The following is a 16929-nucleotide window of genomic DNA, read 5'->3' as shown; positions in this document are numbered from 1 at the left end:
TGACCTCATTTTTTTAAGAGCTTTGCTCATAGCCTTATCTTTAGCAATTTCTCCAGGTTAATCCCCCATTAAGCCTATCGCTTAGGAACTTATCTTTACCTAGTTTGTGTAGATACGGAGAAAACTGATAAATGTTGAGATATTTCAACCACTTCCCATTGGGCAAACTATACTCAATTCATAGGGAAGATCCCATAGAATGTCAAGGTCAGTTTGTCGGCACTTTGTGGCTACAGAGACAGTTGTATGCCTAATTAATTATTACACAAATACAATCGATAATAAAAATAAATATATATATATATCTTTATACACCTCTGAAATGACATCATCCATCCGTTTCTAGATGCCGCAATTCGAACTTTAACTTGTTTAGCCGTTTAGCTTGTTGTTATAAGTCAGTCGGTCGATTGGTCGCGCCCTAAACTTCTATCTGGCGATTTATATTATTTATATACTCGCGCACACAGTGCGTTTGTTATGTATTCGCTCACCATATTGACTGTTGGCAAGCAGTTTGTTACCTCTTTCCCTCTGGGGGAATATTTTATTGGCAGCCAAAAAGCACTCGAAGAACTATCCCCTACTATACCCATAGGGCGGGGGGTTGGATTGTGTTTGTCTATTATGTGACCTCCTCCTTGGCTGTTATTATGTTAAGCACAACAACCAATTAAGTGTCTGGCAGGTTGGTGTCTCTCCGTCTGTCTGTCTGTCTGTCTCTATATACCTCTGATCTGCAAGTGGATCGAAAAGTCTGTTCTGTCGCAATTTTGGACTGCATTTAAACGAACTTTTTTTATACATTATATACATATAAAGATATATAGTATATGCAAATATTTTTTGTATCTATAGATACGCCAACTGATGACGGACTGCCGGGTTTTGTGTGCATTATCTGGAATATATGATGTTTGATTATCGGGGCAAAAATGTTCTCTTCTTGGCACAAAGAATATTTTATGACAATTGATTTTTCATGTTTAGCTGCTGACGGGAGGAGAGTTTTGTGGGGTTATTTTGTTATTAATAGATGAGATTAAAAGGTTTTGATGGGGCCAGACAGGTGATGGATGAGATTATAAGCAGTTTGCCATACAATTTTAGCATATATACTGTATAAAGAGTACTTTAATTTCACTTGAGCTTGTTTGGAAATAGATTTTTCTATTAAAAACAACCTTCTATATATTCAACTATATATTTTGTGAGGGCACTCGGTAGTTAAATATGTCTTCATATGTCAATTAGTGAGCATAAATCAAGTTTGCGTGAGTTGATGTATTATTTTTCACTTCTCCGAGCATCGTCAATGTCAGCATAACGGCGCTTGTCTGTCAAATATTATAATGTTGCGTGTTTCAGTCAACTTTTCGACGACTTCCTTTCGATAAATCCATTTGACAAAGCCAACCAGAATTTTTGGCCTAAATATGTGTGAGCCACACACACACAACATCCCAATATATATTGACACGAAGCAGCACTTGATAAATTTATACAAAAAAAGATGGCAAAATGTACGTCAAGCGTTCACTAATTGATGACACTCACATCTACTATGTATATATAGTATTGAGTGAACTATTGATTGCTGACGCTTTTGACTTGGTTTCAATACATGTCCTCACTTTCCAAGCAATTATCATTAATGCCATTTTAATGGCAGCCACAAAATAAAACCTGCAACTCTTTCAATATTTATAATACCGCTTGCGGTGCATCCATTAAATATTTAGCTTTATCAAGGCATAGTTTAAAAACCAAATATGATTAATGAGAGAAAGATATTCAATGCTGGTGCTCAATGAAAATGAAAATGTATTTTTTTTGCGAAACAAAAGGCAAATTTCTAGCGATCTGTCTGATCAATCCATTGGAACAAATTTCCCCCCACAGGCAGCCGTACAACTGAGATCATCATCGTCGCGTTATTTACTTATTATTGATTCCGCTATTGTCTCGTTGGCAAACTGTCAGTTCTGATAATTTATAGGGCATGTTTGTATGTAGTTTAGCGGCATTTAAGTGATGCCTAAAATGCGGTCCAGAGATGCTGAAATTCTAGCTGAGATTTGTAAATTAAGAAGTGAAACAAGTTTACGCCAAGCCGAACTTCAAGTACACACTTGGCCAAGCACTCGCACATACAAAGTTCTTAAGTTCTCTTAACCCACAAAGTATATTTGATGTGGGAGCTGTTCTGTTTTGATCTGATCTGATCCGATCTTCTATCCCCTCCAGATGTTGGTCATGTGGCAAAGAAATTAAAAAATGTTGGAATTTGGTGGCTTCCTCCTCTTTAGGTTTCACTTCGTGGGCAGATCTTTAGAAGTTCTCTTATGGTGGGGCTTCTTTTTTTTTCCAATGCCCATTTTTGCGGTGTTGGTTGGACAAACAAATTATCGTTTTTTGTAGTAGTTTTTTGGTAGTTTTTCTTTACATTTTTAGGCGCTCAATCATTTAGTTTTGAGTTTGGACTTTCTGCTATCTCTGTGCTGGTATTAATGACAAATATAAATAAACATAGCCTTTTGATTTCGGTAAACAACAAGCCTCTTCGAGGCACATACGTTTACTTAGTAATGACGCAATCCGATGCCACTTGACTGAATGAATATGTATGAACATATCGTATTTGCATCTAATATTTTCGAGTAGCTGCGAAATCTTCTCATTCCGACATATTGTGGGTTACGGAAGGGGTAGTAGATGTTAAAGTCAATGGAGCGTAAAGTTAAGTAATGCCATTTATAAGACTCTTCAACATGGTTATTGGCAATTTATGCGGCTTTTTTCTGACACCGCAGGTGACAACAAGCAAGTGCAACTTGGGACACGCCTCACTGGGTTTCGTCTGATGTGGAAATTTTAAATTTAAACTGAATTTAAACAGTTGATATAATAATTATATGGCTTATACTGATGAGTGATAAACTCAATGTATGTGTAGAAGGTTAACATTTTTATTTAGTTTGTATTTGGAACTTTGGAATGTATTTTTAACTTGTCTGTGGGCAGCCTTAAGTTAGATAAAGTTTTCATTTTTAGATTTATTAGTAGCTTTTCTGAGTTTTAAGGGGTTTTATGGAGCTATACCTTCTCACATATATATTAGATAGTAATGGCATTTCCTTAGTGATAAAGTTGGTGAATAGTTAAGGTCTACGAGCTTTTTGTTTTTATTTAAAACACTTTGGAAGTTAAAAATTGATTCTTTTTTAGTAGAGCTCTGGGGGTTTTTACGCTGAATGATATGGAAAGAAATTGATATTGCTTTTTTAAATATTTCTTCTCAATCAATCTGTAAACCCTAACTAAAATACATTTATCTTCGTTTAATTGGTATTTTGATGTTCTAGTTTTCTGCATTCTATATTCCCCATTACGCAATGTGGTTCGGCTTCCAAATAATTAAGCAAATAAACATTAGTTTTTGTATTACGGAAACCCCACTGACACTGCCTCTCCAACCGCGAACATTTTATTTTGGATTCGACGCATTTCCGTTGAATAGATCAGATCCGGGCAACATATGCTCTATATCGTCTGCATTCAAACACAACACACACACTCCCCTTTTCTATTTTTTGTTTAACCCAAAAACTTCCATTCGAATGCCTTTTGTTTATCCAAATATAGAGGAACATTTTCTTGTATTTGGTGTTTTTATATATTTTCGTTTGGTAGGGAAACCCAAACAATTAGTAATGCGTGAAAGTAAATAAACTATTTTTACCGAAACACTTCTTTTTGTGTTCTGTGTTCTGTAACTAGGCCAAATCAGACAAACGGGCGACTGAGGCTGAATATATATAAGTTAGTGAATGACTTTACTTCACTTCTTTTTCTGTAATTGTTATAATTATTTACGATCAATAAATGGGTAAAAGTTTGCTATGCTTTTCCTTAAAATTATTACTTTAAGGTGCGCTCCATTAATGGTCAAAAATAGCGAAATAAACATAAATAACAATCAACCGCTCTTTTCGTCATAATCACCATCATTAACTCACTAACTGACTAACTGACTGACGGAACCATTCATAAGATCATAAGAAGCAACAAGAAATTACCCACGACCGAGAAGAAACAACAATTTACCGCTTCTGAAATTCTTTGTTTCACATTTCTGAGGAATTTATAATGTTCGCCTGAGGGAACTTGTAATCATTTCATACATCATTATTGAAATGGAAATTGAAATTGAAAAATTGAAAGAAAAAAAAAAAACGAGAGAAAAACATAAAAAGTCATTCAACTTGAACGTTATTCCCTGGCCTGATTTTGCCCCTTGTTAATTGTTCTTGGCATTGGGGCTATAAGCACGCATAATATCTGTAAAAATAAAACCCGTTTTTTAAGGCTTTTACTTTTTGATATTCCAAAGTTTGATTTATAGATAGAGCTATAGTTTTTTTCTATCCAAATCTAAAGTGAACGAGCAATTATAATTAAAGTTTACACAACTTTGAGCTAAATAAGTGACCGGTGTAATAAGGAGATTAGGTTACTTAGAGATTTTACAGATAACCTATTTATACTTTATAATAGAAAATATTTTCGAGAAAATTAAGTAGAAAATGTTCGTATTAGACACGTTCCTCGAATAAACTAAATTTTTTTTATATTTCGCTCAATTCTTCATTCTTTTAAAAGCAAAACATTTTTGGTTAGCACAAACCACATTCCAAGCAACCCTTTCTTATTATCAAATTCCACAATTTCAAGTGCATTTCTCTGCTATCTTTCCAATAATTGCTGTTTTTTAAGGTTTTTACTTTTTGATATTCCCAAGTTTGATTTATAGATAGAGCTATAGTTTTTTTTTCTATCCATATCTAAAGTGAACGGGCAAAGGCACTCAAAAGTTAAGTAATTATAATTAAAGTTTACACAACTTTGAGCTAAATAAGTGACCGGTGTAATAAGGAGATTAGGTTACTTAGAGGTTTTACAGATAACCTATTTATACTATATGTATAATAGAAAATTTTTTCGAGAAAATTAAGTAGAAAATGTTCTCATTTGACACGTTCTTCTAATAAGCTTTATTCTTTTATTTTTCGGTCAATTTTCCCCTCTTTTAAAAGCAAAACCATTATGGTTAGCACAAACCACATTCCAAGCAACCCTTTCTTATTATCAAAATCCACATTTTCAAGTGCATTTCTCTGCTATCTTTCCAATAATTGCTAAATGTATATGCTGATAACAAATTCGTTGCAAAAAAAGTATACACAAAATATAAACACATGATTTATGGCATAATAAAACGTTAACTAATCACCAGACTCTCCATGTGTCACATATAAACAATTTATTTTTGGCCATAGCAAGACCAAATATATATTCACAAAATACACATTATTATTGTCAACTCGTTTTCGTTAGTAAATTTATGCCATATACCAAATGCGGTAGTTGGTAAAGTTAATGTAATTTATTCCGAAAGCAACACACATAGATTTGTTGGCCAAAAATATCAGGTTTTTCGGTTTAAACGAGTCGTTGAAGAGGCCTCCAAAATGTTTTTGGTCAAAACAACTTAATTGTTTGGGACTAAAAATTATACTACATATAGTTTGGAAAGAAAATTTAAATTAATTTAAGACAGATACTAGGTACTAGATACTAGATAGCTTTTAAGTTGTCAAAAGTGTTGGAACATGTTATTAAATAATTGGAAAATATAAAACTCTTTAATAGCCTGCTTTCTTTTAAACAAAATCTAGTTATACTCAACCCTGAGCACCAGCCGAAATGTATTAATTAAAGAATATAAGTTTCTTTTAAAGATAATCTTTATTTTAATTAAACTATAATTTTCCCTGCATTCGATGCCAAAATTCGAAGGCACTTGTGTTAATTTATTATGGGAACTGCTACATCAAGTCTTTACAAGCCATTAAAGCACTTTTAAAGTGTCTGAAAACCCGCATAAAAATTATCATTAGGTTTAATTTGTTTTTATTTTACCTTGCTTCAAGTTCACCAAATTGCATATAGTTTCTTTTTTTTTGCCCAGAATAATTTATTTTATATTATAAAGATTAATATGTATACATGACTTTCGGTTGCTTTGCAAATTGCGAAACCTTGAACTAATTTCTATTTAAATAATCTTTTGTCAACATTTGAGAAACAGAAAATTGCGTCACTCCCGCTCATTGAATGAATTCGAAAAAAAAATAATATATATATTCAAAAATTCAAGATAAAGTTGGCAGAATTATTTAAAAATTTAATTAATTATTACAATTTGTATTCGTGTTTCTTACTTTGTAAATTGTTTTGATAATTGGCCAAGCTAAGCGTTTGACGGTTTCATGGCCTGGTCGATTTATTTCATGAAATGATTCTTATTCCAAGCATTCTTCTGTAGAAATTTTCCATTTTCGAGGGGATTTATTATTTATTACGGGAAATCTATTTTCGTTTCATATGCTTGGCATGCGTTTGGCCAACTGCCAATAGACCACGCACTGGGCCACGTCTTACACATGGCTATATACATATATTCCCCAATGGATTGGGATTATGGCCAGACAGCTGCTTCTTTAGCTTCAAGCATTTCCATACTAAACTGCACTTTTCTATAATGACTTTGCTCTGTGCTTCTCTTTCGTGTATATTTTGTTAATTGTTTACAAATTGTCGTTTTTAACGCTTTGTTTATTATTTGAAATTGACGGCTCTGAAATTAAATTGAGGTAATTAAACCACATAAAAAACGGCAAGAAATGGGTAAATATTTGCTAGAATTTTGTGTTTATAATTATTGGGAAAGCCTTTTGACGCACGGAAAGGGTCAACGGAATTGTAAAGAATTTTGTGGTAATATTTATATTCTTTGTTGAAATTTCAAAGAATTCATTCTGCAAAATACAAATACAATTTTACAACTCCTTTTGGGAAATATATTCTACCAAAATTGAACCATAAAGGTTCTGCGATAATATCGCCAAAGGCAAACATATGATATCATCGTGATAATTTCGTTTTATATATATACCTTAACTGATAATTTAATTAAAGCAAACATCAGTTGCAGGGGCAAGTGAAAAAAGCAACATGAAATCGAGAAACAGGTACATGTACCTTGTGCATACTAAGAAATGTATGTATCTTATCGGTTGTTGTCTTTTAGTATCTTTTGGTAGTATCGTCATGTCTCGATTTCGCCTTTAATGTCTCGTCTGCCGACGACACTTGTCCAACAATTAACTGCCAATGTACGAATTACGAATTGCATTTCTCATTTACTGACGTTTTTTCTTTTCTTTTCATTTTCAGAGGAGCAAGAACGTGTGCAGAAGAAGACATTCACTAATTGGATTAATTCATACCTACTGAAGGTGAGTTGTCTCGCGGAACCTCCCAATCGATTTGTCTTGCAAGGTGCAAATAAATTGTGTCTACAATCGTGTGGCAATGAAATTTGCATATTGATTTGCATTAGATAAGCCAAGCGTGAGAGGCTTTTTGCCTTTGCCAAAAAAAAGGGGAAAACAAAATAACATAAAAATGGGTTAAGGGGCGTGGCGTGTCCGTCAGTTGGAATACAAAATCAGAAATTAAGCGTGATAAGCGTATTTAAGCCATTATTTGTCGAGTAATTATGATGGAAATAATGAGCAAAAGCTTTTTTGTTTAGATAATTGTGATATAATTTACGCGAAGTTTGAAGGTTTTTGATTTTTTCATTGTCAAAAGAATAGAGTATTATTTTAAATTTGTATAATCTTGTAGGGTATTATTATTTCAGTCAAAAGCTTAAAACGATGTGAAGGAATCATTTCCGACCATATAAATTATATATATTCTTGATCAGCATCAATAGGCGAATCGTTTTAGGCATCTCTCAGTGAAATTTTTTTTTACAATTTTTTTTCAACATTTTTTCATGGTTAAAATTTCAAAAATTGAAAATTTTTTAAAACTTTCTAAATTATAAATTGAGTATGCAGATTTATTAACCTAACAAAAACTAACATGGAGTAGCTTTGCGAATTTAAATTAATGCTTTTTTGGCTTAGCTATGAGTTTTTTTTCAATTTGATTTTTGGGAAAAATTGGAATAAAAATATAAATAAATACCTACTCAAGAATAGGATTATAATTTCAGTCATTTTAATTTTCAAACATTTTAAATTGAGTATGCAGATTTATTAATCTTATAAAAAGTAACAGGAAAGCTTCCCGAATTAAACCTTTTTTGGCTTAGTTATTAATTTCTTAAAATTTATTTTTTAGGAAAAATTGGCGTAAAAATAGATAAATATCAAGGAACTGTACTATCATTTTAGTCAGAAGCTTATAAAGCAGTGAAGGAATCATTTCCGACTCTATAAATCATATATGTTCTTGATCAGCATTAACAGCAGAATCGATCTAGGCAACTCTCAAAAAATTATTTTCTTACATTTTTCAATTCTTTTTAGGGTTAAAATTTTATAATTCAAATTTTTTAAAATTGGAAAAATTTAAAAATTTTTAAAATTATAAATTGAGTATGCAGATTTATTAACCTAACAAAAACTAACATAGAACAGCTTACCGAATTAAATTAATGGTTTTTTGGATAAGTTATGAGATTTTAAAATTTTGATTTATCATACAGAAATATAGATTCAATTAATGTGAATATTTTAAGCTTACTTATAATCGATTTCCGATAATATCCCATAATTCAATTTCAAACTGCAAGGATATATAAATTTTGGCTTCCCAAAGATAGTTTCCTTTCTTGTTTGCTAAATACTTTATTAGGTTTCCAAAAATATTTTCGACTCTTCCTTTCAATATACATACATAAGCTCTACCTTTATGATATTTTATGATTTCGATGAGATTTCCAGTGCCAACAACTTGGTTCATTAGCATATATGTGCGCAAATACCTTCGAGTTCTGCACAAACATTTGTCATGTGTCTAGGAAGAAATATTCAAGTCACTCTTTCCCTCTGGATAGCTTCCAAGAATATCTTGTAAGCTGAAGCACGCACGTTGTGGCAGTGTCTTGGTAATGCGAGAAATTCCTCAACGGATAGGTCTAGGTGCTGTTGCTGTTCTCCATCCATTTCTGCACACTCTCTAAGCCTTTTTAGCAATGCAAAAAAGATTGCCCGTAGAGAGCCAAGAGTTGATGGCTGTCTAGCCGAAGTTTGCTGCCCGAGAAGCAAACAACAAGAGAGTTGCATTAATGCCGAACGTATCTTGGAGATACATACATAGTTCCGTTTCAGACGGGGATCGGTTGGTTGGTGACTTCAATTGCATTGCCATTAACCCGCTAAAGAAACCCACGCGACGCCTACTGACTTACTTTCTTAGAGCCGCGAACCCAAGTTGATTTAATGCACTTTTCAGAGGCTCCCCAGGCCGGAGATTGAGTGAAGTATGTTTCGTTTTGGTGTCTCTAATGCGTTATCTTTTAATACTAACGGCAATCTCAAGACATGAGCCGGCAAATACATATTCCTACCAAGACAATTGAGGTGAAAATAGTAGGAATAAATAGTAAAGACATCTAGAAATCTCTTAGCAAAAGTCCTTTAAGCTCTCTCTCCATTTTTATACCCTTGCAGGGTATTATAATTTCAGTCAGAAGTTTGCAACGCAGTGAAGGAGGCACCTTCGACTATATAAAGTATATATATTCTTGATCAGGATCAACAGCCGAGTCGATCTAGCCATGTCCGTCTGTCCTTCTGTCCGTCTGTCCGTTTCTACGCAAACTAGTCTCTCAGTTTTGAAGCTATCTGAATGAAACTTTGTAGTTAGCCTTCTATACACTCTCACTCGTATATATGTCGGAACGGGCCGGATCGGACGACTATATCATATAGCTGCCATAGGAATGATCGGAAAATTTTTACAACATTTTTTTTTAACTTTTTCAGTTTTCAATAGAATTGGATCAAATTTGAGATTTGAGCCATTTACTATTCTCTACACTTTTGCATAAAATTTTATGAAAATCGGACTACTATATCATATAACTCCCATAGGAACGATCGAGAAATTAATACAATTAAAAATTATAACTTTTTCAGTTTTCAGCTGATTTTCATCAAATTTGAGGTATAACCATTTTATATTAGTCTTAAATTTTGTGTTAAATTTCATGAAAATCGGACGACTATATCATATAGGTGCCATACAAACGATCGTTTGATGTAGAGAAAAAATGCAAATCTGTGAATGTAAAACTGCAAATATAATATGTATAGGTGAATGAAATGAAAGCAGGTATTACTTCATTGTTTTTTAACACAAATATATATAATTTATGATGTATGGATTCCTATTCATAAAAGTTCTATCTGCAAGGGTATATAAACTTCGGCGTGCCGAAGTTAGCTTCCTTTCTTGTATATATTATTTTATCAAGAAAATGTACTATATATTGTACCCCGAGTGTAAATGCAAGTAGAAAAGCTGTTGCCGGCCGGCCGGCAATTATTCGTATACAATCCAATCTCAGGCAGGCATTGAAAACCAGTTCCTCCAGACTTTAAGACACACTGCAGCTCGATAAGAGACTCCAGCTCCGGGGGGACTCCAGCACGTGAAAGGAGCAACCAGCTGCAGCAGCCAGGCAAGGGTCTTCGAATTGATGATTTCGCAGAGTGCGTGGGCTTGACTTGCCCCTGATTGCAGACATATATATTTCAGCAGGGGTTCCAAGGAGTTGGATTCAACATCTACATCGGGGATTATGCAACATGGAAATGAGTCACTTAATGTACAATAATGACATGGCAAATTGTTGTCCGGTTGCACAACGATTGGTTAACACATTACACCGTGGCAATTAATGTGAATTGCTAATAAAAAGTGATTTATTTAATTTGTGTTTAACTATTAGACCTCTGTCAGTGCTATCAATTAGCAAGTATATTCTACTGAGTATCCAACAGATACAGATACATACTCAACAAAGTGTTTGAGAGCCCAGAAAAAATGTTGGATTGGCATTCGTTTCATTTCAAGCTCAGTTCAAGGTGAACGAGTTTTGGTTTCGGATCCACCACAACCACTGATGGCGACCCAAAAAACCCGCTCTGGACACTCGCTTTTATTTTCATAGAATTTGATTTAAATTTATGAATTAATTTACACGCTTGAACCAGCTCATTGGTGGGTCGCCCGGTGCCGCAATGACAAAGACGTCATGGCACATTGGATGTTCAATTTTATTTTTGTTGAGTGCCCCACATATTCTATCCATTTTGCTTTTGATTTCTTTATGACATAATTGATGGCAACGCCCCGGCACGAGTTTATTTTGCGGGCTTTGATCAGTCACATTTTCCGCAGGGGAATCTATATAGTACAACCATAAATCCAAAGTGAAAAGATCTATGTAGCCATTTGCTGCGAGTTGCTTAAATTAGAAAGGATTTTGTGTGATGTGGGAAAGTGGGTTACAAATGCTGGATGAGAGAAATCATTTGTCAGGTGCTCATCCCATTGTGTTGGACAGGTGGCAAGTGAATAGATAAGAAATGATTTACAAGCAATTAACTGAAAAGAAAAGAGTACAAATTCTTTAAAAAAGAGTCTAATTTAACGCCTTAGTTTAAAAAAAATGGTTAAACTTAACGAATATTAAAAGAACTAAGCTTCTACTTAGAGATGACATAAGTTAAAAACTATTCTTAATTCTAAGTACTTAGCTTTAGCCTGCTTAAGTACACAACTTTTGTACTTATCATCTTAACTGTCGGTAATTATAATGCTCAGCAGCGGCCTGATCACAGGGCCAGGTATCTATTTTACGGTTAGCGCAGGTAACACTTATTCCAATGTCATGTTTGGGGGGTATTAAGTGCCTCCAAAGAGAGTGCCCAGGCAACCGTTGTAATGACATATATGTCCCACTCCCAGAAACAAAACAACCAAAAGGCAAAAACAAAAAAACAGAAAAACTTTTTTAGTATGACACCATAAATTCTAGAACTTAATGGAGGAACAGAATAAAAAAAAACGGCGGGCTTAGTGGAACAGGAAACGGAAGCATTGAAATTGATTTCGCTATGTCTTTTCTGAAGGAGAATTCACACACAAAAATGAAAAGTTTTTTGCTGTTTGGGGAAAAACTTTTACCAAGCGACGATGTCATTGTCTTTTGCATGTTGCTCGCAACAGTTGAGTAAAGTTCTGCAGAAACTATTTATATCCACAAGAAAGCTCAATTAAATGCTACACTCAATTACAATGTATATTCACGGTTTTTGTTTGCTAGTCAGTTTGTTTGTTTGTTTGTTTATTTGCTATGTGGTGGCACTTCCGTTGCGGCTACCCCTAATGGCATTACCTTAAAAAATTGTAATCTTTTGTGGCATTTTCAAGTTAAATGCCTGCTCGTGCCATTGGCCAATTTGTCTTGACTTCCACTGAAGTATCACCGCAAATTATCGCTATGGCAAACAGCAATTTAAACTATTTTAATTGATTTAATGCGCCTTAATGTTTAGCAGTTTTTGGTTTTTGGTTCGTGAGCTGCATTTGATTGATTAACCGAAAAAAACAAAACAGAACTTATGCAAAACCTAACCGAGCATCTAGAGGGAGGGAACCATTAAATCTGTTCACTGCGCCCCATTAAGTTTGTTTATTTGGTTTGGCTACAGCCATGAGAGTGCATAGTGGCATAGTATACATAATATAGCCATAAAATTCCTATTAAAAACAGTACACAAGAAGGCACTTGCAGGCAATTGTCCGGTACTTTTAAACTCTTTCATATAAGTGCTCATTAAATGGGTGTTAATTGGAAACTTAAGCAAAAGAGAAACTTTAATTAAAATGTAGATGAAAATAGTAAGGCTTTGAATAGTTTTCTAGCGTATCACATAACCCCGTTTAACTCTTAATTAATAAATCTTTTACCCTTTTTTTCAGCGTGTTCCACCGCTTCGTATCGATGATTTAATCAATGACTTACGCGATGGTACTAAACTAATCGCATTGCTCGAAGTTCTGTCCGGTGAACGGCTGCCCGTGGAGAAGGGCCGCGTCCTGAGACGTCCACATTTCCTTAGCAATGCCAACACGGCCCTGCAATTTTTGGCCAGCAAACGGATCAAGTTGGTTAATATTAATCCCGCAGATCTGGTGGATGGGAGACCACCAGTTGTGTTGGGTTTGATATGGACAATCATCTTGTACTTCCAGGTGAATAATAATATATTAACTTAAATCGCATTCAAAACAATTAACTCACCCCAAAGAGCAAAAGTGTGCACCAGTTCACGAATTGAGAGCACCTCCCAAAAATAATGGAAATATCTATTGGTTACTAGTTGTACACCTTTTCACGAGGCTACCACCAATGTAGAGATGTACAAAATTCACAAATTGTTGAAACCTTTTGAACGTAATTAACCCTATGAAACCTTCTTTTTCTATATACTTTTGATACCATAATGTTAAACGTACACAAGCTTCGTAAAAAGAGGCGGAAAAACTTAGTAGTAGTTATAAATTATGCGCCACAGGTGGGTCTAAGTGTTGTCTTGTGTAGTACCTCATAAATTTTTGGGTAGATGATGTATTTTTCAGTTGGTAGCCAAACATTTTTAAAGGCACTTCCATATCTTAAGTTTAACCATATTGCATTTCCATGACAAGAAGTATTCCAGATCTTAAACTAATTAAATTCTTTGTATTCATAGATCGAGGAGAATAGCCGTAACCTAGAATATTTGGGTCATGGTATTGGCGGTTCGGTTAGTTCCCTCGACAGCGTTGGCAACCAAAAGCATGGTGATCTTAAGGCTGAGAAATGGAAGCAGGGCGCCAGGAAGACCCTGCTCAACTGGGTGACCAATGCCTTGCCAAAGTGAGTGATGATACCTATATTATTTTTACCAAATTGCTTAATGTATTGTTTCCCCCGCAGAGACAGTGGTGTGGAGGTAAAAGATTTCGGCGCTAGCTGGAGAGATGGCGTCGCTTTCCTTGCCCTAATTGATGCCATCAAGGCGAATCTGGTCAACTTGGCTGAGCTGAAGAAGACCAGCAATCGCCAGCGTTTGGAGACAGCTTTCGATGTGGCCGAAAGCAAGCTGGGCATTGCCAAGCTCCTAGACGCTGAGGATGTGGACGTACCTAAGCCGGACGAGAAGAGTATCATGACATATGTGGCGCAATTTTTGCACAAGTATCCCGAACCAAAGGTAGGTGCAACGTTATAAATATTAACATAGACATCATAGGCTAAATTAATGAATATCTTTTCTATCTCTCCAAAAAGGGTGCTTCTCGCGACCAGTCGCATGCGCAACAGGAGGCGGATGATCTGCGTCGCTTCCTGGTGGAAAAGACCACCGAATACGAGCCGATGGTCATGATGAGCTCGTTCCCACGTGATTTCGGTGAATATCTTCTGGCACGTTCGGAAGTCGATGCCCATTTGCCGGCCTACAACCGCCTGAAGCAACTGATTGAGAGTCAGAGCGGCTTCCTGCAGGTTTCCCGGCAATCTTGGGATGAAATCAACGAGCTGTGGCAGCGCCTCCAGTACCAGATGATGTACTGGCTCTGGCTACTGGATTCGGAACTGCCCGGCGACTTTGGCACCGTTGGCAAATGGCTAGCCGAAGCTGAGAAACTATTAATGGACAATGAGATACCCAATGCCATGAATGAAGAGACGGCGGCCGTTATCAGCAGGAAGTTGGAGGAGCACAAACTCTTCTTTGCCGATCTACCGCGAATTTTGGCCATGTTTGAGAATGCCAAGCGATCACCATTGGCCCAGCAAATTCCTTTGGAGCAGCTACGCAACATGGAACGTCGTCTGCAAGAAGTTGGACCCAAGGCAGCGGAGCGAAGAATCCGTCTTAAGTTCCTCGAGCACAAGTGCTGCCTGATTGCCTTCTTGAATCTCGTGGAGAACAAGATGCGTGGCTGGACGGGCAAGTACGGTCATGAAGAGAAGGTTGCCCAGCAGCTGGAGCAGTACAAGAACTTTGTCTCACGCAACAAGATCTTCCAAGAGTTCCAAAAGGCCTTCGTCGACATGCAACAAGTGGTGGATGAGTACAAGCGCGAAGGCAACGTCCCACGCAAGGATATCAACGATATTGATCGGTTTATGTACGAAACCGAGGAGCGTTGGAAGCGTGTCTCCATGGAGCTGAAGTGCTGTCAGAACTCACTGGAAGAAGTGGTCAACTGCTGGCGCAACTGGAACCAATTGGCACCAACCTGCGAGGAGTGGCTGCTGCTGGCCGAGCAGAAGGTGAACCAGAGCGAGGACGAACGCTTGGACTTTTTCCAGGATATACCCGTATGGAAGGACAAGTTCGATGCACTGGCAAACTCTGCCAACTATTTAATCGCTTCCTGCGAGGAACCCATTGCCCACCAGCTGCGTCAGCGGCATGGAGCTCTCTCGGAGCGATTTGAGCGTCTGTTTGCCAACACCAAGCAGTATATGCATGCTGGTGACATTATCCGGTCGCGTCAGGAATACAAATCCGGCATCGAGCAGCTCTCCAGGTGGCTACGGGGAGCGGAAAACGTGCTGGACCAACGACAAGTCCTAGGAAACTCGGAGCAAATCAAGCAATATGGCCAGCAGCTTCAGCAACTCGCCAGTGAGATCGATGACAACGAGGAGTTGTTCAAGACCATCAGCAGGAATTTCCAAGCACTGATACAGGACTTATCTCGCGACGAGGTGGATAAGATGATGAAGCTACTGAAGCTGGAGAAGGAATCCCTGGTGCGCATACGCGCCCAGTTACCTGCAAAACTGCATCTCTTCCATCAGCTCCAGATCCAACAAGAATCCTTGGAGGCGGGACAAAAGGAGATTCACCAATGGTTGAGCGAGGCTGAACAACTCCTGGGAACCCACAATCTCTCGGGAGGACGGGATGCCATCAATGAGCAGCTGCTCAAGCACAAGACCTACTTTTCGCGCACCGTCTACTATCGTTCCATGCTGGAGAGCAAGAACAAGGTGTTCCAGAATCTACTGAAGGCTGTCGCTGCTGATGACAAGATCGATACAGCGCCGGCATCCCAGCAAATGCAACAACTGAACGAACGCTTTAACTATGTGATCCAGAATGCACAGCAATGGGAGCAGCGCCTGGATTCAGCTGCCGGCGGTTGGAGCAACTTCAAGGACAACGAGCGAGTGGTTAGCGAATGGCTAACTCAGGCAGAATCCATGCTGGTGGAGAAGCACATTGAATCGAAGACAACCATTGAGACGCAGAAGTACTTCTTTGAGCAGGTCCACGATCGCTGGATGAATGATCTTGTGCAATCGGCTCAACAGCTTCTAACCACCTTGCCCGCCCAGGAACAAACGGCTGTGGTCCGCAGCGTTGAGGAATTGCAATCCCGCTGGAAGAATGTGCTATCCCAGGCTCCCTTACACCTGCTGAAACTGGAGTTCAGACTGGATGAGAATGCCTTCTATCAGTCCTTCAAGGATGTGGAGAAGGAGTTGCAATTGGAACAACAAGCCCTTAATCGCAACGAGGATGTGGACTCTATACTGCAGCGCAATCAGCAGTTCCTTCTGCAACAGGATGCAGTGCCTCGAGTGGAGCGCTGCCTGCAAAATATGCAACGTTTAGCCCAGGCACACCGTCAACAGCAGCCCGGCGATATTAGTCTGGACCAGGCCTACGACAATGCCAAGTCCCAGTGGGATTTGTTGTCCAACAAACTTGGTGACATGCGACAGACCCTCCAACAGATTCCAGCCCAATGGCAGGGCTATCATGTGAAATTCAACGATATGGTCCAGTGGATGAACAGCGTGGACCAGAGTCTAAAGAATATCGTCAATGAAGTAAACACTATGGAGGAATTTGAAAAAGAGAAGGTTGTCTTCCAGGTGAGTTATCTAAAATAATGAGTTTTAAACCCTCCATTTCGATCATCGTGAAA

The 16929-nt window shown here is 37.3% G+C and overlaps 1 protein-coding gene across 31 annotated transcripts in view; it reads left to right on the top strand.

Annotated features, from left to right (window-relative positions):
* Positions 1-16929, top strand: part of Msp300 (Muscle-specific protein 300 kDa) — a 123497-nt gene that overhangs the window by 17266 nt on the left and 89302 nt on the right. For 21 of the 31 annotated variants that reach the window (XM_086832529.1, XM_086832520.1, XM_086832527.1 and 18 more), the window contains exons 2-7: positions 7300-7361; positions 12916-13188; positions 13458-13511; positions 13689-13855; positions 13916-14192; positions 14270-16876. In XM_086832529.1, coding sequence (XP_086688655.1) covers positions 7300-7361; positions 12916-13188; positions 13458-13511; positions 13689-13855; positions 13916-14192; positions 14270-16876 — 3440 coding nt within the window. The remainder of the gene's footprint in view (positions 1-7299; positions 7362-12915; positions 13189-13457; positions 13512-13688; positions 13856-13915; positions 14193-14269; positions 16877-16929) is intronic. The other 10 variants (XM_086832528.1, XM_086832544.1, XM_086832523.1 and 7 more) reach the window with 1 other exon arrangement.

Source organism: Drosophila serrata, unplaced genomic scaffold, assembly GCF_035046125.1.
Source record: "Drosophila serrata isolate PLE 108 unplaced genomic scaffold, ASM3504612v1 contig_249, whole genome shotgun sequence".
NCBI classification, from domain to species: Eukaryota; Metazoa; Arthropoda; class Insecta; order Diptera; family Drosophilidae; genus Drosophila; species Drosophila serrata.
The sequence above is the reverse complement of the archived record's forward strand: the minus strand, read 5'-3'. Positions and strand labels throughout refer to the sequence as shown.